This window comes from Erinaceus europaeus, unplaced genomic scaffold (genome assembly GCF_950295315.1).
Source record: "Erinaceus europaeus unplaced genomic scaffold, mEriEur2.1 scaffold_256, whole genome shotgun sequence".
Lineage (NCBI taxonomy): Eukaryota > Metazoa > Chordata > Mammalia > Eulipotyphla > Erinaceidae > Erinaceus > Erinaceus europaeus.
In genome coordinates, this window is record NW_026648087.1 from 157,181 (window position 1) to 180,017 (window position 22,837).

Here is a 22,837-nt window from a genome sequence, read left to right on the forward strand (position 1 = left end):
ACTGACAAAATATGTGCATGCCTATGTTCACTGTATTATTTACGATCGCCAACCACTATTAAACTTTGGAAACAACCTCCACTCCAACTATATAAGACTTTGATTACACTAAAACATCTTTCTCAGTTAAGAAATTAAGTGATAAATAAATGCAAATCCTTAATGGGTTCTGAAAGAAGACACAGTTTAATAAATTGACACCATCACTATGACTATGCTAATATAAATGTGAATAGAAAGTTCCATAATGCAAACAATTTAGTACTAATTTTCCAGATACTATATTTCCATTATTTATCTAAGGCAGAGGAGTAGATATGTTTAACTACATTTTGTATTATTTTCAATTTTGTATTTTAGACTCCAACTAAATTAGATTAAAAATATGTATAAGTGAAAATTAAATTTCCTTACTGGTAAAATATTTTCTCTTGTTTTTCAACTCCTCTAGAGGACAGACTAAATTAATGTTGGAGTATTATAATGAGAAGCAATTGGAAAGATAAAGAAAGGAAGGAAGGAAGGAAGGAAGGAAGGAAGGAAGGAAGGGAGGGAGAGAGAGAAAGGAAGAAAGAAAGAAAGAAAGAAAGAAAGAAAGAAAGAAAGAAAGAAAGAAAGAAAGAAAGAGAGTGAAAGAAAGAAAGGAAGAGAGAAAGAAAGAAGACAACCTGAAAGAATTCTATGGGGATGTGTGAAAGAGAATTTGATTATGGACAAGTTATAAAAACAAACAAACAAAAACACTAAGTTGAAGTGCCTTGCTATAGTTGAAGTAGTCGGATGACTGATTTCCAGATGAAAAAAGATTGCAAAGAATGTATGAAAATAGCTTGTGGAGTATCTAAGCAAAGAGGGAAGTTTGAAATCGCCTTAAAACTATCAGATGTTTTGCTTGTGTATAATCTTTATTTTGACTTCTGAAAAGGAAAATAAAATAAGAAATTAAATAGTTTATTGAAAACTCTGCAGAGCAATAGAATGAAGGAAAGCAAGATTGAGCTTCATGCTGTAGCTTAATGTTTAACTTTAAATTTTAAATTACATAATAATTATCTCCATGTTGTTCTTGCCATTACTTCTACTTTTCCATGTTAGTCACCTTTATGTAAGTGGAAGGAAAATAAAGCAACTAGATATGATGCAGATATTCTTTCTTTATTTTAAGTCTACAATGGAAATTCTTTTTTTCTCTTTTTAATATATTTTATTTATATTTTTAATAGTGTTTATCTGTTATTGGTTAGAGGCAGAGAGAAATTGAGAAAGAGGGGGATATAAAGAGGGAGAGAGACAGAGAAACACCTGCAGCCCTGCTTCACCACTTGTGAAGCTTTCCACCTGCAGGTGGGGACCAGGGGCTTGAACCTGGGTCCTTGTGCACTGTAATGTGTGCACTTAACCAGGCCCCTACAATGGAAATTCTTACTGAATTGTTAGTCAACAGACATATTCTGATATGCAAATAGATACTAATGTTATAAATACATATGGAAAGTTATTTTAAAGGAATTGTTTAATGAAAAATTACTGCCATCAAACATGGCATAATTATTTTTTTTCCTATAGAGTACAGAGAACAGTAAAAATAGAAATAGCTTACAAAAGCAATAATAATTTATATACATCAACTGAAAATTGTTTCTACTTACAGAAGGCATTATCTTTTGATCTTATTATCTTATTTTTTTTATGGGAATGACATACTCAGAATATTTAAAGTGCCAACTAATGTATGCATCACCAATAGAGTTCAGCAAAATTAAATATGACAATAGTTTATCAGGTTTTGTTATGAAAAGAACAATAATTTGTAGCTGATAAAGACCCAGCAGAATAAAAGCTTGATTACAGGGATGAATAATGCATATTGCCTATGGTACTAATTAACCTTCTACTCCAGTATGATATTATGAAACAATAAGGCTAATTTGAATGTAGTCCAGCATATTTTCCCTATGGTTTGTGGTTATCACCCTTCACACCATAGAAAGCTTGATTTTCTTAAATGAGAAAGGCATAGTCAAAATAATTTTTCACACTGAATGATGAAAATACAAAATTGCATGTATCTGTTTTTAAGTTAGATATATAAATATTGTATAATATATAACATGCTATGTATCTATATATGTCCAAATGAATACACATACAGTATTCATTTATATCAGTATAAATTATAAAATATATTAAATTGCCTGTCTGTTTGCCACAACGGTCAACTAAAATATTCATATATAATCAATCCATGAGAATTCATTAGGTGCCTGTAGTTATATTTAATGAAAATACTTTTTAAATCAATTTCCCCTCTCATATTAATTAAATAGTGATTTATACGACTGAAAATTAATGGGCATGAACATAAACACCATTCCCACCACAAAAAGACTGTGTCCCATCCCATCCTACCCCCTTCCTAGCCCCATGAAGCCGAAGATCCACCCTCATCCTCAACCCAGGTTTTTCACTTGGGTTCCCTACTCCAAATTCAGTCAAATCCTGCAGAGGAGTATGGGATGATCCTACTCATAAACAGAAGTTGAGAAAGAAGAACAGAAAGGGAAACTCAAAGCAGGATTTGAATGAAAATACTTTTATTGATAAGAATTTTCTTCTTAGAATATTAAATAAATTATATGGGTATAAGAAACACATAAAATGGGACTAGCTACAATAAATTGATGCATAGATTGCTTCATTGCATCGACATATGCAAAATATAATGATACTCTCTTTTGTGATTAAATCACTGTTAGTTGGACAGTCTTGATAACCCTTGAAAAGCAAGAAACTATACTCAGTTGAAAATGTCAATTATAATCATACTTTTATGAGCAATTACTAAATTCATACTTAAAATAAGCAATACCTTTTCTTGGATAATATGCTGCTTTGCCATGTGTGTGACCAAATTTGAACTCACCCTTGCCACACCAGGGGCAGCTTAGGAGTTGTAGTATCTCTCTCTGTCCATAGATAGATAGATAGGTAGGTAGATTAGACAGACAGACAGACAGACAGACAGACAGACAGATAGATAGGTGCATAGATAGATTCTACGCATATAGAGAAATAGATAGATAGATACATAGATAGATGATAGATAGATAGATAGATAGATAGATAGATAGATAGATAGATAGATAGAAAGATTCTATAATGTATAGGAAGTAGGCAGCCTGGAAAATTGAAGCCCTAGAGTAAAAAGAATAAATAATAAATAAATAAATAAATAAATAAATAAATAAATAAATAACAAATATCTATTTCAAAAAAAAACTCTTGCAAAAGGTTAGTGGCAGACTATCTTTTTTAGATTTGGAAAAGGAGAATGAAAAGTATAAGTAGAAGTAATCAAAATCCACAAAGTTAAGGGATCTTAATAATAAATATATAATTATTAGAGAAAAAAACTATGAACAGGTTAACCTGACTCTGGGAGTTGTCTCAGCTTTTTCTAAGTCAAATAATACTTCAACAAGAAAAAATATTTGTCAACTAAATTTTAATTAACAACAAAATTTAAACTTCTCAGTACTTTATAAATCTATATAGGATATATTCACTGTTTATTTTATTTGATAGGTCAGAGAGAGATTGACAGGGAAGTGGGGGTAGAGAGGGAGAGAGTGACAGAGGCACTTGCAGTATTGCTTTCGCTGCTCATTAAATTTCCTCCTGCAGGTGGGGACTAGGGGCTCGAACCCAGGTCTTTTTACATGGTAACACATGCACTTAACCAAAAGCGCCACTGCACAACCCTAATATATTCATTTTGCTAATAGAAATGATATAATATAAATAAAAACACAAAACTTTCAGCCTCCATGATCAAAGCAAGTAAAACTTGTTTGGAAAACACAGGGGGGAATCTTAAGATTTGTTGAAGAGCACAATTACATATAAATATGTGTCTGTTCATTCTATAGAAAACATGATTTACTGTAACCAGCCATTGTAAGTCTACAATATTAAACATCAATAACAACTATGTTATTGTGGCTAGGAAGGTGACTCAGATAGTACAGTTCCCTTGCACTGCTTGTAACATCTGAGTCCTGTTCTACTCCATTCTGTGTCCCATAAAAATACATAAATATTTTTAAGTAAAGCTATATAATGAAACTGATTAGACACATCACTTCTTTTTATTTTTACCTTTATTGTGTACAACTAGAATAACTATAACTCCCAAAATGGAAAAAAATACCGCTGACAATTATTTAACTTCAAAAACAATAAAAAATTTTAAAGTTTCTATCTTTGGAAAAATTTAAAGATTTTTCTGCCTGTCAAGAAAAAGATAACATGGAAAGGAGAATAGGGATGAGTAAAATAGAAGAGTGAAGAGAATGAGGAGAAAAGTGATTTCTTAGTGAACTTGAATTTGCAAACACATTTCCTGCATTTCTAAGACAATGAATATCAATCAGTAGTCAATCAGTATTTGCTTGTCTATCTACACTTTGGATCATGGCGGCTGGGAGATGGCTCAGAGGGCAGAATGCATACTTTGCAGTATGTATAGGTCTGGGTTTGATTCCACAGTACCACTTGGGAGCACCCAAAACAGCACCAAATGGGACTCTCCATGGATGGTCAGTGGTTTGCTATCTCTGCCTCTTTGCCACTCCGACATTCCTCCTCTTCACCCCCACCTTACCTAAGTATGTAGATCATTATTTTTAATTGGGTCAATGAGGTCACTCAAAGATAACACACTTACTTGAGGTCTTCAATTCATTCCTTAGTGCCTCATAAAGAAAGGAGTGCCTCAGAGAAACACACAAGGAACTTAACTTTCAGAAGGAGATGCACAATAAAGAAGACCCAGATACACAAGCCATAGACATATGAGCCAAAGTAAAAGTATGTAAGGGAAGGAAGAACGGAAAGAGGCTGTTCAAATAAAAAAACGGTGAGACAAGAACAGGTTAAGAAAGACTTTCTTAGATGCATTTCTATATAATACATTTATATGTAAATCGTATGTATAATACTTTTTAATCTTCTTTACAACTTTTTTGTTTTTCTATTCTTCCTATCAGATATAATATCTTGAGATTCCTTAATTTTGTTTTTATGTTCAAATACTCGTTTCTATGTAGTTTATAGTATGTTACAAAATGACCTGCATTTCTCTGAAAGACAACTATTCGGTGGTTTCACACATATGTGTAATATAAAGAAATGAAACACATAAACTTTTAATTTAGGGAGTCGGGCTGTAGCGCAGCGGGTTAAGCGCAGGTGACGCAAAGCACAAGGACCGGCATAAGGATCCTGGTTCGAACCTCGGCTCCCCACCTGCAGGGGAGTCGCTTCACAGACGGTAAAGCAGGTCTGCAGGTGTCTATCTTTTCTCCTCTCTGTCTTCCCTCCTCTCTCCATTTCTCTCTGTCCTATCCAACAACGACAACAACAATAATAACTACAACAATAAAACAACAAGGGCAACAAAAGGGAATAAATAAAATAAATATTAAAAAAAGTTTTAATTTAACACATAAACTTTTTAATTACCTCTGATTACATAAAGGCACCACCTTTTTATTAGTAGAATATTGTCATTATTTTACTTAGACATTTTCACTAAAAGTAAGCCACATTTTTAACTTATGTAATTCTTATATTACAACATATTATACTACTTCACCTATAATCCTTTTATCATTATTAAGTAGACATATATCAAAAAATTATTGTGAGGGCCAGACGGTGATACACCCCCTTAAACACACACAGCACTAAGCACAAGGACCCACGCAAGGATTCAAGTTCAAGTCAACATCATGAGCCTGAAGCAGGTTTACAGGTGTATTTCCCTTTCTCCCTCTCTACCTCCCTCTCCTCTCTCAATTTCTGTCTGTCCTATCCACTAAAATAGGGGGGGGGGATGGCTGCCAGGAGCAGTAGATTCACAGTGTGGGCGCTGAACCCCTGAAGGGGGGAAAAAATACTTAAAAATTATTACTGTGAGATCTACCCCACCAATTAAAATGAAATACTGGTCTTTGAATTCAAATTTTTTAATAAATAGTCATTATTTCCTCTTTACATCAATGTGATGACCTTTTCTACAGAGTGTTGGTTAGATACTTTTCTTCCATATACATTTAACTATGGAGCTTCCTATATTTTTCAAATAAAAAAATAAAATGATTTGTCCTCTAAGAATAGTAATTGTCTACTCAAAATTAATAAGCACTGAAAACAAACAAATCTATCTGCAGTTACTAATTCTGAATTCTCTGCAACTATAGTATATCTCCATCAGCCTTAGTTTTCTCCAGTATAACTCTAAACTGGATAAAAGATAAAACTGGAAGAGTTATTGTTATAATAAATTGTTTTTATCTACCTGTTATATGCTGGGTCTAATAATATATGAATATGAACTGATTTTCCCTTTAACAGTTATATTTTGCCCATTAGAACATAAGGACATTTGCTGTTACTATCAGGCTGATTGTTTAATTTACATCAGTCTACAGGGAAGAGATAATTATTTTAATTATGCTATTTTGTTCATGAAGATAAATTTGCTCATTTCTTTTTATTCTATATTGGTTTTCTTAGCTCTGCATTCTATCATTTTTCAACCTTCCACAGTCAAAAATATTATGAAAGTATTTCCAAACAGAAGCCTCCCCAAGGCAGAAACACTATTAGTACCTGTTAAAGTGTGTAATTTCATAATTGGTAGAGTGTTGTGAAAAATCACTTGACTTCTGTAGTTGTCTTAAGATTCTAGGTGAAAATCTTTGAGTTTGACTGGTCTAGTTCAGTGAGATACAGAGTGTTCCCATGCCTAAATTCTGAGAAAATATCCTTATCACATTATTCGTTTCAGGTGTTGTTGTTGTTGTTATTTCCTTGCACCATCTCCAAATGAAATGGCACACAAGAATAATTTGGCACATCTACAATCTAAAGGACACTTAACTTTTTTTTGGAAGTTTTTTAAAATACTTTTTTACTAATTTATTATTGGATAGAGACAGACAGAAATTGAGAGGAAAGGGGGATATAGAGAGGGAGAGAGACAGAGAGACATCTGCAGCCCTGCTTCACCACTCATAAAGCTTTCCCCCTGCAGGTGGAGACCAGGGGCTTGAACCTGGGTCCTTATGCACTGCAGTGTGTATGCTTAACCAGGTGTGTCATCGCCTGCTCCCCCCTTTTTTTACTGTTTCAATATTAGAACACCAGTAAAATAAAGTAACATATGCATGGGAGAATGAAAAAGTGAAAATTGTATTGAAGTTCTTAACCGATTAGTTCAATCCCACAAGGCTTTTTGTCTCCATTAGTACACTCACATAGAAAACAAGTTACAAATTCTAATTTGCTGCTCGTTATTTTTGTAACATAACTGCAGGGCCTCTTGTGTCCAAAATAAAAACTCCCTTGCTTTTCTCACTACATTTTACTTTTTTGTGTATTTCATTTATCTGCCCTTACATTATTGTTCACTAGAAGCCACCTTAAATTGCCTTTCAACTTCCTCAACTTGAAGTAAAAAATGAAACTGCCTCTAGAGGACTCTGGTGTGTCCTAGGTCTTTCTCAAATAATATCTGTCTCGTGTGCAAGATATGTAGCTAATAGAGACAACCAATAAAACACAGACATAATCTGAGTTAGGTGGCAATACTGTGTGACAATCAACTAACTGTATTCTAATAGAGAATAAGCAATACACAGCAGAAAAACACAGACTTTGACATCATCACATATGGGCCAAGATTTCAGTTTCCCACTTCCTAGTTTTAGTTTGAGTGATCTTAGTCAAATTAACCTCTTGGAGCTTCAGTTGTCCCAGAAACCACTGCTCAGAGAAAGCTGTCAAGTTTTAAAAGACAGGAATGTGAATAAAACATTTAATATTACTGGCACATAGCAGGTCTTCGCGTAAATGTCAATCCTTCATCTTCCTGCCTTAACAGCCATCTAAGCTATCCTGACAATTCAGGTGTTCAGAGTCTTAAGTTTTATTTCTTAGGGTTTTTATTACTTCTACAGGGCTATTGGCCCACCCGCAAGGTCTTTATTATTTCCATGTGATTATTTCATGAACTCCACTTAGAAGTCAAATTACTCCTTTTGGATAACTCATATTTTCTAGGAACAAGGTCCATCTCTCCTCAACGAAAGTTCTGAGATGTGATCATGGGACGTTCTTACCAATTTTTAACTTGTTCATGCAAGTTACTCTTAGTTAAGACTTTCTCCTTCATCAGTTTTTCCTAAATCTTCCTAAATCTTCAGTTTTTACTCAACTCTGCTTCCGTAAATGATTAATTTCCCCTTCATTCAGCTCTTGAACAAAATTTGTTACTAATGGAGCCTCAATTCCAGTATCATACACTTAATTACTTGCAACATGCTTGGTTGGGTCCAGTTTACTTCCCTGTAAAAAGAGGCACGCGGTGGGGGGGGGGGGATTCCGCACTTAAACTCATATAACTCACATGCAAAAACCTCATCAGTCCTAAAGACACTGGCACTTGTAGCTGGCCTGGTGCAGAAACTGAAATCTCAACCCATAAGTGATTATCTCAAAATCTGTGTTTTTCTGCTATATTACTTATTCTCCATTAGTGTTCAATATGCCCAAGAAGCTGGAAGCAACACCAAAAATGTCAGTATAAACATTCATAAAAATATCCCAGCATTTTTGCCTAAGACTATCTCCCCTGACCTTTTTTCAGTATTTAAAGCTAACTGACATGTACTGAGGGTTTGATGTTTTTTGTTTTGTTTTTTTTTGTTGTTTTATTTTGATGGGGGTTATTTATTTATTTATATTTGCCAGATATAAAATTTATGGAGCTTCTAACCTTTAAAATCCAATCTTGGTTTTGAAATTATAAAAAAAACATATGGGGGGGAAGTTTTTTTTTTTTTAATTCCTGTAGATTAGTTTCTAAGGTTATGTGTATGGACTAAGAGCATAAATATCCCATGGTCTGGCAATAAAACATGGAAGAAATCAAACTATAAAATTAAGTACTATCCTTAACTTTTATTCTGAGCAAACTGCTAACAGATGTTTCCCTATATATATCCCTGAGGAAAAGGGATTCTATTTTGGATTTAGTTTCATTTTCACCTGAATAAAGAGTGAAGCTCCCCCCTCTACACGCCACCCCACCCCAAAAGTTGAATAGTGTTATGAGTTGCTGCCTTCCTATGAGCTTCCCAACAGGACAGACCTGGCTTAAGTCTATTTTATTATTGTTTAAATTCTCCTACCCCACTGCATTCTGTAGCCACTGACTGTGTCAAAGAAAGTTACTGCTGTAACCAAACATGGAGTTCTCAATGTTGTGACATTTCATTTAACTGACCGGTAGCATGCTTGAAAAGCAAATGCCTCTTGCTAAGTATAGAAGACAATCAAACACAGTTAAGCAAATCAGTGTTGACATGTTAAATCATGCCTGCACTAAAAGAGTAAAACATACAACACACACAAACTTTTAGAGAATTTTAAATAAATAAATAATACACACCAGTTTGGCTCTAAAAAAAGAAAAGAAGAAGCTTTTAGCATTGGAAAATATTGACATCAGATGAATAGCAAGAAATCATTCACAGGAACAAGTAATTATGTTGCTTTCTGTCTAGTAGATATAAAGCTGAAGAGTGTAGGGAAGGGAGCATTAGGAAAATTCAAAGAGGTCATATCACATTGACTTCCAATCCATAAAATGAAAAATAAAATTTTGATAGTTCAATCCTTTATTTAACAAAAAAAGTCTTAATGGAATCCTTTCAAAGATCTTTGAATTCATCAGAGGAAAAGCCTTATGCATATGGAGAAGTGTATTATTATTCCCTCACAATCACACAGCAGGAACTTTGGAGCATTCATTCTCCCTGATTCCTGCTAACAATTCCATCAAAGAAATGGAGTTATCCATCAGTCAAATTATCATTTGCTCTAATTGTTACTTCCCCCAATCTGTGACTCCTCTTTCTTTCCTTTCCTGTTTTTTTTTAATTCTACCTTAATAGTGCTTCAATGCATAGTATATCTTCAAGCTCAGAAGAGATCAAAGTATATCAAAATATCTCTACAGCTCTTATAGATGAATCCCTACCAGCCAGCCTGAAATGCAAAGCATTTAACACCAATGAGAATCAAATACTATATGATAAGATGTGGCCCATACCGTGACCAGAAATAATAAAGAATCTAAAGGCATTTCCATGTAATAAAAGCCAGTTATGAAATCATGGCTAGCTTAGAATGCATAACCTACTGCTACAGTTAGTGATATCTTTTCTGGAAAGAACTATGCCTGGGATAATGCTCCATTCTTTTCTGCAATATAATGGGTATGAGTCCTGAACTAATTTTTAATCTAATATAAAGACAACAAATTATAAAGTTTAGGGAAACAACCACTGACTTTTTTTTTCCCTGTGAGTCACATAAAGGAAGCATACAAATTAATCACATAAACACATATAAATTAAGTTAAACTCTTAATAGTCATTTAGATATTTAGCATTCTGTACAAACTTCAGAACTGATTAAGTAGATATTTCTGGGCTAATGGTGCAGGAAGTATAACAAATAAATCTGTACAGATAGAGCACAAAATTCTAAATATATTAATTATAAAAATAGATAAGGCTCCAAACAGATTTGTTTTATTTTTCATCATTATCATTGCTACTGCATATGATTAAAATTTACAAATCTACAACTCAGGATTGAGACTGGTATCCACTGCAATGAAGGAAGCTTTGGTATAGTGGTCTCTTTCACTCTCTCCCTCTGCCTCTATCTCTATCTAAAAAAAAAAAAAATCAATGATTATGATTCTATTTATATACCACACAAAATATAGGAATACAGTGAAAAATATGTTAAAAATGAAACTCTAAGTCCAAGTCTAATTTCAAAATACTAAGAATTTCTAAAATTGCTTCATGTACACCTAGGAATGCTAAGTAGAAAAACTTGTAAGTTATCTGCTCTTATCCTACTTTCTGGTTCCAGTTCATTAACCATTTTGTCTCAACTTGGGTTGAGCCACCTTCCAAACACCAAGCTAATGTGTCCTGGACCCTTGCATCTCCAGAGCTCTGGTCCACTAGGGAAAGATAAAAACAGGCTGAGTGTATGAATAGACCTGTCAATGCCCATGATCAGCAGAGAAGCAACTACAGATGCCAGAACTCCTACCTTCTGCTCCCCATAAATAACCTGGATCCATACTCCCATCAAGGGAGAAGTGATAGGAAGAAGATAAGAGGACTCTGCACTCCAGCTCCATCAGCACCCAGAGAGAGAAGGAAAAGGAGAGGGACATATGGAGGTAGTTATGATGTCATGAATGGCACAGAGGAAAAGAGAGGAGTGAATCAGAAAAGAAGGGGCAACTATGTATAAACGTGGACAGATAGTTGTAGAGAAGATGGTTGGCCCATGTCTAAAACTTTAGGGAAACAGTGGTGGATTACAGTGGGGAGAGTGAAGATTCAGAACTCTGGTGGTGGATATGGTATGGATTCAAATCCCTGCCAACATGTAATTCTATAATATTAAAAAAAACTAAAAATCTAAAAATAAAAAGATAATTCAATTCACAATAAATTTTTAGTGGGCAATAAAAAAAGAAAAAATTGTAAGTTCATTTTGCTATATTTTGCTTCAATGATGGCAAAGTATAAGAAAATAACTTGTAGTTTTGTTTTTAATTAAAGAGAGCAAAAGAGAGAGAACACCACACTGTTCGACTCTAGTTTATAATGGTGCTGGGGACTGAATCTGAGAGTTCAAATATGACAGCCTTTTTACACCCATTATGCTGTCTCCCCAGCTCAAAAATCAGTAACTTTTTATTAAAAGTCCAGAAAGAGCAGTTCAAAGAGGACAGAGACAATGAAAAAATCAATGTATGGTTTGCTTCCTTTCAATGCTGATCCTGTGGTTCTCTTTCTTATGCAAAAAGATTTTCATGCCTGAGGCTCTGAGGTCCCAGGTTCAATCCCCAGCACCACCATAAACCAAACCAAGCAGTGCTCTGCTCTGGTTATCTCATTGCAATAAATAAATTAAAAAAAAAATAAAATGACAATGTAGTTATGAAAAATATGGAAAATAACAACTTTTGGATTATTAAATCAATTAAATGTGTAAGGGAGTAGGATAATGATTATGCAAAGAGGCTTTTATCCCTAAGAATCCACAGTCCCAAATTCAATCCCCTATAAACCAGAGTTGAGCAGTTCTCTGGTAAAAAATAGATAAATATATAAAAATTAAATCAATCAGTTGTCACCAGAAGAGGGGACATATAGGTTGGGACTAAGGACAGCACTGGACTTTAGTGGTGAACTTGTACTATGCACATAATTTGATTCTAGGTGCACACCTGAAACATACAATGTTGTGGAGTTACTTCAATAAAATAAAATAATAATAAACAAAACCAATCTGTTAGATTATTCTCATCTGCAATACCTAGAAATGGATGAAGCAACTACTTATGTGTCCTAGAGAGCACTATCAGCAGCAGGTCACACATATGCAATAAACACTGGTACACCTGACTCCCATCGTTGACATTCTTTGATAAAATTTTGAAATTAAAATTAGTTTCCTTTTGTTTCATAAAAGAGCATACCAAATAGTACCAAAAATTCAAACCCTTTGATATTTTTTGGTACTGTGCCTAATTAAAAGTATCTATAATCTCTAATGCATAATTACAGAAGTGCCTAATACACTATAGATCCAGCCAATTTTGTTTCAAACATAAATATGCAGGAGAAATATGAATGATAGACATACTACTCCCTGCAGTATCTGTAACTGTTTCTGAATCAAGGCTCTTTATTGAACTCAGTATTTGCACTACATTTTCCTTGCTGTGCAATCATCTCCCAGTTGGACAATTAATAAGTGCTTTTTCTCTACAGCGCTTGGCGTGTGACCCCCTTACCCTGTATTTTAGCATGCACTATATACCTTCTTCACTCTGACTGGTTTTGGCAATGACCCACAATCTAAATCTCTTTCCTCCATTTGATATAAGTGAAACTATAATTATCTAGGGGTAATTTCAAATTACTACTTCATTCCACTAGCAACTGATGAAGATTATTGGTCTTGCCTTGCATCTAAGTCAGCAACATAATCACAAGAGAACTCAGCAGGCAACATTTGATTCATGTGAACTCAATTACTTCTGTCAAACACATTCACTTCAATAAAAAGCAGAAACATGAAACTGGTTTTTCTGCTAACAATTTTGTACTCAAAAATTTTTTGCATGATTCTTGAGAGAAAAATAGCATAATTCATCAGAAATAATAATAAATAGCAAGTAGGAAAACATACTTGCATAAGTGGATTTAACACATTATTGGTTTCTGAAAATAGTGTTTCAAAGAAGTAAATTTGTATACTTACATCAGTTTATTATAGCAAAATTCAGATATGTAAGCAAGTCTTAGAAAAATAAATGCACTCCATACTTTTAAGTTAATATAATAGATACCAGGGTGTTGTGTTACCTCATTGAAAACAGATTGTTCTGGGAAACCTAGTCAATTTTGCTTAAAGGAAGTTAAATGATGAGGCATGACGATGACAGAGTACAGACTGCTAAATGGACAGGGTCACCTGATGCATTTCTTGGTTGTCTTTTGGATTGAAGCCATATGTTAATGAGCAGCCTAGCTTTCTGAATCCTAAAGGTTCAGTCTCTAAAAGCCTTTGGGTCAAGTCTATCATGCTTGACATGTGTATCAGGTCACTTTAACTGTGATCTGACAGCAAATATCCCTATAGCAGAGACATAGTAAATATTAGCAGATGATAAACATTGCAACAAATTTACTCTCGTGTATTTTAATGTATTTAGTTTTTCAATTAAATTCCAACATTAGACTATAACAGAAAAAAAGAGTAAGTGTAAATATTGAATATTTAAGTATGTGATGTATTTTTACAATAGTTAAAAAAAAAAAACTACCATATGCCAATCACATTTGTTTCAATAAATGTACCTTCAGTTTTCAGCTTAACAGTTTAAAAGGTATGACTGACTTTCAATTTCTGTGAACTACCTAGATTTTCAACAGATAAATACAAGGGTAAAATAAAGTAATAGTTTTAAAGCATAGTTTTCTGCTATGCCTTTGTCATTCTGTTCCTGCTTTTCAATTCATCTGATTTCACTGCAAAATAGTTCACATAGTGTGCTCGCTTTGCCATGAGATCAAGCCAGGCCCACCAGGCCCCACCTCACTGTCTTCCCCAACCAGTTCTCTTCTCCTCTCTCTATTGATAAAAAAAAAGGAAAGAAAAATGAAAAAGCTCACTTCTCTACTTGTCTTTTTTGTTTTATTTATTTACTCTTTGAGTTTGGGGATCACAAGTACTGATATGGGAAATGCTTTTAATCACCCCAGAAATGTATATGTCATTGGGATGTTATTGGTTTATAGGACAGTTGCTGGCACATGGGTACAATTGCTCATCTCACCAAGACAGGTGTCTGCAAAACACTCTCATCCCCAAGTTAGGCCCACTATCCTGTATCAGAACCTGAAAGCCCACCCTCAGCCTACGCCTCTCCCTCTCCGGTACTACTTCCCTAGAGTCTTTTTGTTTTGGTGCAATACACCGAACTTGTCCAAGTTTTACTTTATGTTTCTCCTCTCTGTTCTTATTCCCTAAGTTCTGAATATGAGTGGGATCATCTCACATACATCTTTCTCCCTTACCTCACTTAACATGATTCCTTCAAGCTCCTTAACTCTATCCCTGCCATCTAAGTGTTCAAAAGGCTAATGGTGGTGAAGACAATTATTAATAAAATAATAAATTAACAAGAAGGTACAAAATCCTAACTAAATAGTTTTTTTTTAATTTTTTTTTAAAATCTTTATTTATTTGCTTGATAGAGACAGTCAGAAATTGAGAAGGAATGGGGGGTGATAGGGAGAGAGACAGAGAGACACCTGCAGCACTGCTTCACCACTTATGAAGCTTTCCCCCTGCAGGTGGAGGCCAGGGGCTCGAACCTGGGTCCTTGCGCACTGTAACATGTGCGCTCAACCAGGTGCACCACCACCTGGCCCCAACTAAATAGTTTTATGGAGGAATGATATATGAGTAAATAAAAGAGTCCTGACCTCATGAAGTACTTTGAAAGATCATGGGCAGAATCTTTGAGGAAAGGGTGTTAAAAAGGCAGATCTATTTGTTAGCCAGAGAAAAAGGAGAGAAAAGAAATTTCTAGAATACGGAAGTAGAATTATAAAATAATTAGTGAAAGTGAACAAATTGCCTTTGGGAGACATAAAGAAAATCAGTATGACTAGGGGCCTGATGGTGGCACACCCAGATGAGCGCATATAATTCTCTGTACAAGGATCCAGATTCAACCATAACCTCCACCCCCATCCCCACTCCCACAGCTGGGATTCCTCACGAGTGGTGAAGCAAGTCTGCAGGCATCTTTCTCTCTCCCTATCTTCTCTGCCCCTCTCAATAGTTCTCTTTCCTATCGAATATGTAGAAAGAAAAAAGAGAAAACATGTTTGGGGGGGGTGGCCACCAGGAGCAGTGAATTTGTAGTGCGAATAACTGAGCCCCAGTTATGATAACCCTGGATAACCATTTATACACATGGGGGGAAGGCATTATTCATGTAGACTAAATTGTATAGAACACTAGTAATTCGTACCCTTTATTAATTACCCCCACATAAGTGTCTGTGTACGCTATAGGGAGGTGTGATGAATGCATTATTTAAAGCAGAGTTCAAATTAGTTTTCTACAAGTTTTCTACAATGCAGTTTCACATACATACCTTGAGAAGGAGACAATCTATCAGAACACTACTGCCTCATAAAATTTTCACCACAAACACCTACAGAATGATTTAATCCCAGTCACAATAAAAAGTTACACTCCCAAAATCCAGAGGTCTTTTATGCTCTCTGTCAATCTGGGTAAGTCAAATGTCACTCTGTTTTGAACTAAAGTGAACAGTAATCATTATCTTAAATGATGTAACTAATAATTATAGTTATGATTTGCTTGGAAAATAGCCATAAATATAATTATAGATGGTATTTTAGTGATACAAATCATGGGCTTAGACTGAGGAACAAAATTTAAATACACTGGGAATTATATCTAGAAACAGTTAAGCAAATAATTATAATATTTACACTATTTCCAAAGTTTTATTTTATCAGTATAATCAACCTAACGTCAAACCTGAACAAACCTCAGCAAGTTTGCTTCAAATTATATTGTGAATGTAGAAAAAAATGATATATACTTGAAATTACCAGGTAAGATTAAGGGACATGACAGTATTTGGTTTTATCCCCAATTTACACATATTATCTTTTGCTAACTATATAGTGCATGCATATTATAATGAGGAAAAGAAGTTCAGGTTCACAGAGGTCTATAAGTTTCTGAGGGAAAATTGCTTTATTCCTCATAAGATGTTCGTCACTTTGGCATAAAGTACTATCTTGTCCCAAAATACCAATGAAAACTTGTCCCGTTTAAATGTATAACTTACCGCACTACATGGCAAATGAGGGTACTTTCAAATATAGAAGGAAGCATGCTTGATCAAGTTTCAAATTAAAATAAAAATTGAAACAGAAAAAATTCTTCCAGTTTAAATTACTTTGAAATAAACTGTTTGTATTGGTTCTGTCCACACTTATATCCCTAGACACTACCTGTTATGCATATAAAATTGACGAGTAATTTTTTTTAAAGTAAGCATGCAACAGTAATCATGAGTAAACAACAGTAAACTAAATCCTGACAGCTTACATATTTCCTCCTGGGGGGGGTTATATGACTAAATTTTTTGGAATATTTTTTAAAAGTAATTCAAAGCATGCCCAAACGCATCCCATCTAAAATGTGTATTTGCATTCCACATAGTAAGTAAAGAGTAGAAAATAACTTTAGGGAGAAAAAATAGAAGTAAAGTAGCAGAAAGTTACATAGAGAGAAACTGGTCTCTTGGCTTGGAATGTTCAAATATCTTCTGAAAGCAAAATGAATATAAAATATTACAGTGAAAGTAAGATACATTCTGAGTATTAATTATGTATATCCGATAAAATATTACATTAAATATTTCATCATGCCAGAAATTTTTTAACTTTGTGGAGAAAGAAATCAAACTTGAGGAAAAAAATCTCCATAAATTAGCAAAGTAAAAGGTCAATTTGCTCATAATTATTGAAGGAAATACATAAATATGATTCAACTGAAGCAGACAGTCCCTAAAGAAGCGCAGGCAAATCCTTACCTTGACAGGTGCCATTTTTCTCTTCATAGCCTTCCTTGCACATGCATTTCCCGATGGGCACCAGCCACTCCCCTTCAGCGCTGCAATGCATTTTGGGTGGCTCATCTGTCACTGAGTGGTTGACACAGGAGCCTGACACTTCAAGCAACTGTGAAGAATCAGCTCCGGTGATTGTGTCAGGGAATACAGCCAAGTGTCTTACCACAGAAGGGCATTTTTTATAGTACACACGCACAGAAACTAGAGCAATGCAAGCGCCCACATCTTGAAAAGCCAGATAAAATCCTTTTTTGCTTAGAGGTCCAACATCTCTGACCTCTGTGTTCAGTTTCATGACACGGTCACCAAGATCAAGTTCAGTAAAGCTCTCATCAGCAGCTATGGTATCAATTTTGATGTACTGATTTTCCTTGATGTTTCTCCCATTTTCATCATCTGACTCGAAGTAATACATGTTAAAAGTTTCTTTACAGGTTCCCAGGCCACCAGGGAGACTGTTGCAGTCCCGTAGAGTAAACTTGAGTTCTATGAAGATTCTGGAAGCACCTTCATTGGAAATCCAACTGGTCAAAAGCCAGTTATTCTGATTCTGCTCCATAACTTTGCATACTTGGTATGTGTGGATAGGCGCATAATTTTCATCAACTTCACCAATTTCTTCCCACTGTATAATATAAACAAAGGGAGGAAATTCAGAAAATGGATAACAAACAGTAAAAATAGAAAGTTAATTCAGATGTAGGCGTTTCTGTAATACTGATATATTGTACTAGAAGCAGGAGTTATACCGTAAGAATGTTTTAGCTATAGATTTTCATGCTTGAGATTCTGAGCCCTAAAGTTCAACCCCTAGCACCACTATAAAAGATAACTGAGCATTAAAACTATGCTGATTTTTTAATAAATCAGAATGCCTATTGGACTTTATATATTATAGAAAATAATCACCAGAACCTTATTTCTCTAGATATGAAAATCGAGCACTACTCTCACTCATTGTCCCTATCAGTGATAAAATTGTGGAGTCACAAATTCACATAAGCCATTTGTACACCTCAAGTAATCTTTTTTCAAAATTGTATCTGTCATCAGAAAAACATAAGTAAAAGATGCTAAGGGGACGAAAATGCTGATTTCCTTAAATTCATAGGAAAAGTGAAGATTTCATCTTATCTAATGAAGAATTTCTTATGTTACATAAAATCACTTCTATGCTTTCATACAAACATAAGTAGTAAATAGTGCCTGATTTTCTATTCCAGCTTTATATTTTAACATCCTTTCATAAAAATACTTATATTTTCTTTATGAAATGTTGAAAAAACATTTAATGTACTATAACAAGATAATTAAGTATATATTTGTTACATTGTATTTAAGTGGAAAATGGCATTTAAAAATTATTATCTAAAGAAAAAAAATCAAAATGCTACAATACATCTGTCCTGCATTTATCTTGTATTTTTTTGGTACAAAAACAAAAAGTTAAAATCCTTAGCCTTAAATCATTTCTAGGAGACATATTTCTCTATCATTATATTCTAAAAGATCAAACTAGGAAATAAAATAAAATAAATTCCAAATAAAATCTGGAATAGCAGTATTTTCCAAGATTATAAGGCAAGCTATCCAAAGACTTCGTACAAAGTCCAAGGTATTACAAATTTATCAGAAATGCAAGGCAAGCAGCACTTGACAAAACAGCATAATAGCTACTGCTTCAGGTGATAATTTCAAAGTATGTGCATAAGCATCTTAACTTCTCTGAATATTTGCAATTAAGGACAGAAAAACTATAATTTTCTTTGCTGTTAGGATCCATCAAAGTGGGCTTTTTTATTGTTTCTTTTCAACTGTCTAAAATCTAAATGAAAGCTCACATTTTCTTCTTCTAATAAATGAATACAATGAACTTAATATAAATAATTATGGCCACAAGTCATTCCATGAATCAAAATGGTAATATATACACATATCCCATAAATCCTCTTCTATGTAGACAAACACAGTAGGAACAGACAAAAATATTCCTTCTTTTAGATTGTCTAGCTGAGATAAAACTGTGAATACTTCCAAATATCCTTCTCCTTTACTAACAAAAGTAAATCTTATTGTCCTCAGCAAAAGCCATGACTGTGATGAAGAAACAAATGAATGAAAAGAAAGTAAACCTCATGAGAAAATGACAAGATACTTGCAAATATTATGTCAAAGACATTAGAGTTTAATGAAGGAAACAGAACATACAATATTCTCAGTTCCTATGTTCCCATGGTTTGATTAACATACTTGCTGATACTCTGCTTATTATAAGCTATGTTCCTGATTTTGGAAGTCCGTGAAGGCAATATATTGGCTATATGTCTTAAGGTCTGATAACTCCTGAAGTCCATGAGCCCATGCTTTTCTCTAGTTTTTACTTAATCCTTATCTAAGTACTTAAACATAATTAGTTTGGGTGGACGTATTTTCTCTTTCAGTTACTTTTGCTGGGTTTTCTCCTGAGTGCTTAGGAAACTGGAAGCTAATAATGTTCTAGTCCCATGCTTCACCAAGCCTCACAAGTTAGTCAAATTTGTCAGAGAAATTAAAAAGAAAAAGGACTTATTTTCAAACTCCTATGTGTGTCATGGAATTATCCACCTTCCTACCCAGGACATAAGAAATATACAACTGGGGGTCGGGCAGTAGCACAGCGGGTTAAGTGCAGGTGGCACAAAGTGCACAAGGACCTGCTTAAGGATCCGGGTTCGAGCCTCAGGCTCCCCACCTGCAGGGGGTCGCTTCACAAGAGCGGTGAAGCAGGTCTCCAGGTGTCTGTCTATCTCTTCCCCTCCTCTCTCATTTCTCTCTGTCCTATCCAAGAACAATGACATCGATAACAACAATAATAATAACAAAAACAACAATAAAACAACCAGGTCAACAAAATGGAAAAAAAAAAAGATCTCCAGAAGCAGTGGATTCATAGCACTGAGCCCCAGCAATAACCCTGAAGGCAAAAAAAAAAAAAAAAAAAAGACCTATATGGCTGTCTCTCACTGTCTTCAGTTTTCTTGTTCCAATCTCTTATTATCCCTGCTTAGTACTGCTCTCATTTCTAATTCTCTAACATGCACACTGCTGCTTTTGCCTTCAAGAATTTTAAATACTGACTGAAGACACATAGCCTAGACACAGTAGGAATCATCAAATGAACAAAATTTACTAGTAAATCTTCATGCCAAGGAAGGAAATGTGTATGTCTCATAAAATTCACTCATCATTTAAATTTACAGTTTCTTGTGTGTCATGTAAAGTCAGATTCAGATACAGTAGAAAATAAGACAGTCATACCCATCTACCTGAGATTTTATATGTTAAGATGCATAAAGAATGAAAAAGTTATGGGACATTATATTTTAAATAATATGAATTTAGTTTCAACAACATAATACTCAATGCACAGTTAAAGAATCTCACACAGCAGGTCAGGTAGTGTTGCACTTAGTTAAGCGCACATACTATATAGTGCACAAGGATCTGGGTTCAAGCCCTTCGTCTCCACCTGCAGGGGGAAAGCTACATGAATGGTGAAGTAGAGGTGCAGTTGTCTCTCTGTCTCTATCCTCTATCTCCCATTCCCCTCTCAATTTCTGTCTCTATTCAGAAATAAATAAAATTTAAAAAAGAATAACATACAAACACACACTTTGGGGATAGAAATCTACTGACAGGAAAACAGAGGTAGACTCAGAAATACAGAAACTTATAACACACCCACCTGTGGCATTGTAGATTAATTAATATTTTAGTCAAATAAGAAAGATCTTTATGATTTTTTTCATAAAGTATTGTGAAGTGGAATCAACTGCCTCCATTTTACTTTGATGGCAGCAAAGCATAATTTTGTACGAAAATCATGGTTAGCACATAAATGATGATTTGACTATAAATACAAATTTCCAGTATTTATTAATGTCACAGTATTTTATTTTTTTATATTTATTTTATTAATTTATTCCCTTTTGTTGCCCTTGTTGTTTTATTGTTGTAGTTATTATTGTTGTTGTCGTTGTTGGATAGGACAGAGAGAAATGGAGAGAGGAGGGGAAGACAGAGAGGAGGAGAGAAAAATAGACACCTGCAGACCTGCTTCACCACCTGTGAAGCGACGCCCCTGCAGGTGGGGAGCCGGGGTTCGAACCAGGATCCTTAATGCCGGTCCTTGTGCTTTGCGCCACCTGCTTAGCCCACTGTACTACAGCCCGACTCCCAGTATTTTATATTTTTAATTTATTCCCTTTTGTTGCCCTTGTTGTTTTATTGTTGCAGTTATTTTTTTGTTGTTGTTGTTATTGATGTCATCACTGTTGGATAGGACTGAGAGAAATGGAGAAAGGAGGGGAAAAGAGGGGGAGAGAAAGATAGACACCTGCAGACCTGCTTCACTGCTTGTGAAGAGACTCCCCTGCAAGTGGGGAGCCAGGGACTCAAAAGGGAATCCTTACTCTGGTCCTTGTGCTTAACCTGCTGCACTACCACCCAACTCCCTGTCACAATATTGTATATAATGCCTTTAAATAAGTTAGATTTTTCATTTCATTAATTTTTTTATGTTGCTGGGGCTTCACCATTCTTGGGCAAAATGGAAAAAGGAGAGAAAGGGAGAGGGAGAGAGAGGAGGTGCAAGAGAGAGGGAGAGATAGATAGATGAGAGAGAGAGAGAGAGAGAATACACAGTACCAAGGTTTCCCCTAATGCAATGCGGGCCAAGCTCTATCTGGATCATATGCACAGCAAAGCAGACATGCGCCCAGAAGACCTATCTTGCCAGACCCCATTTTAGCTGAAGTTTTGTAGATATCATTTAATGTGATCTTCTCTTTGAGTGTGAACTCATGTAGTATAGTTGTCAACTGCACTGAAGATATCCTGATCTTGAATTACAAAGTACTAGGTTTTTGTTTTATTTGTTTGCTTGTTTTTCTTGGTAATCACTGTATCTTTATTGCTCTAAGACAACTTTTTTTTTTTTCTCATAGAAAGCAAAGACAGAGGGGGAAAAAATCACTGGGGCTTCCGATAATGCAGTGGGGCCTAAATTTGAACCTAGCCATATACATGGAAAATCAAGCATACTATTCAGGTGAGTCCTTTTGCTGGCCTTTAGAAAACAGGAATCTCAACTACAATGTCCTACCTTTTGGTCTCATCATTGTACTAGAGGTTCCACCACCAAGTTTCCATCACACCATCCTGATTTCCCTGGGCAGACAACCTCACCAATGTGTCCTGAAGTCTCATCTCTCCTGAGCCCTAGGTCACTAGGGAAAGATACAAACAGGCTGGGGGTATGGATCAGCTTGCCAACATCCATGTCTAGTAGAGAAGCAATTACAGAAGCCAGACCTTCCACCTCTTCTCCCCATAAAGAATTTTGATCCATACACCCAGAGAGGGATAAAAAATAGGGAAGCCTCCAGTGGAAGGGATGGGGCACAGAACTCTGGTGGTGGAACGGTGTGGAATTGT

At 35.0% G+C, this 22,837-nt stretch overlaps 1 protein-coding gene across 1 annotated transcript in view; it reads right to left on the reverse strand.

The window, feature by feature from the left end:
• The window catches only part of LOC132536615 (ephrin type-A receptor 5), a gene marked incomplete at its 3' end in the record, with an annotated part of 170,468 nt that extends 152,481 nt beyond the window's left edge, over positions 1-17,987 (reverse strand). Inside the window, exon 1 of the mRNA XM_060184722.1 lies at positions 17,324-17,987. Coding sequence (XP_060040705.1) covers positions 17,324-17,921 — 598 coding nt within the window. The remainder of the gene's footprint in view (positions 1-17,323) is intronic.
• Positions 17,988-22,837: the final 4,850 nt, after the last annotated feature.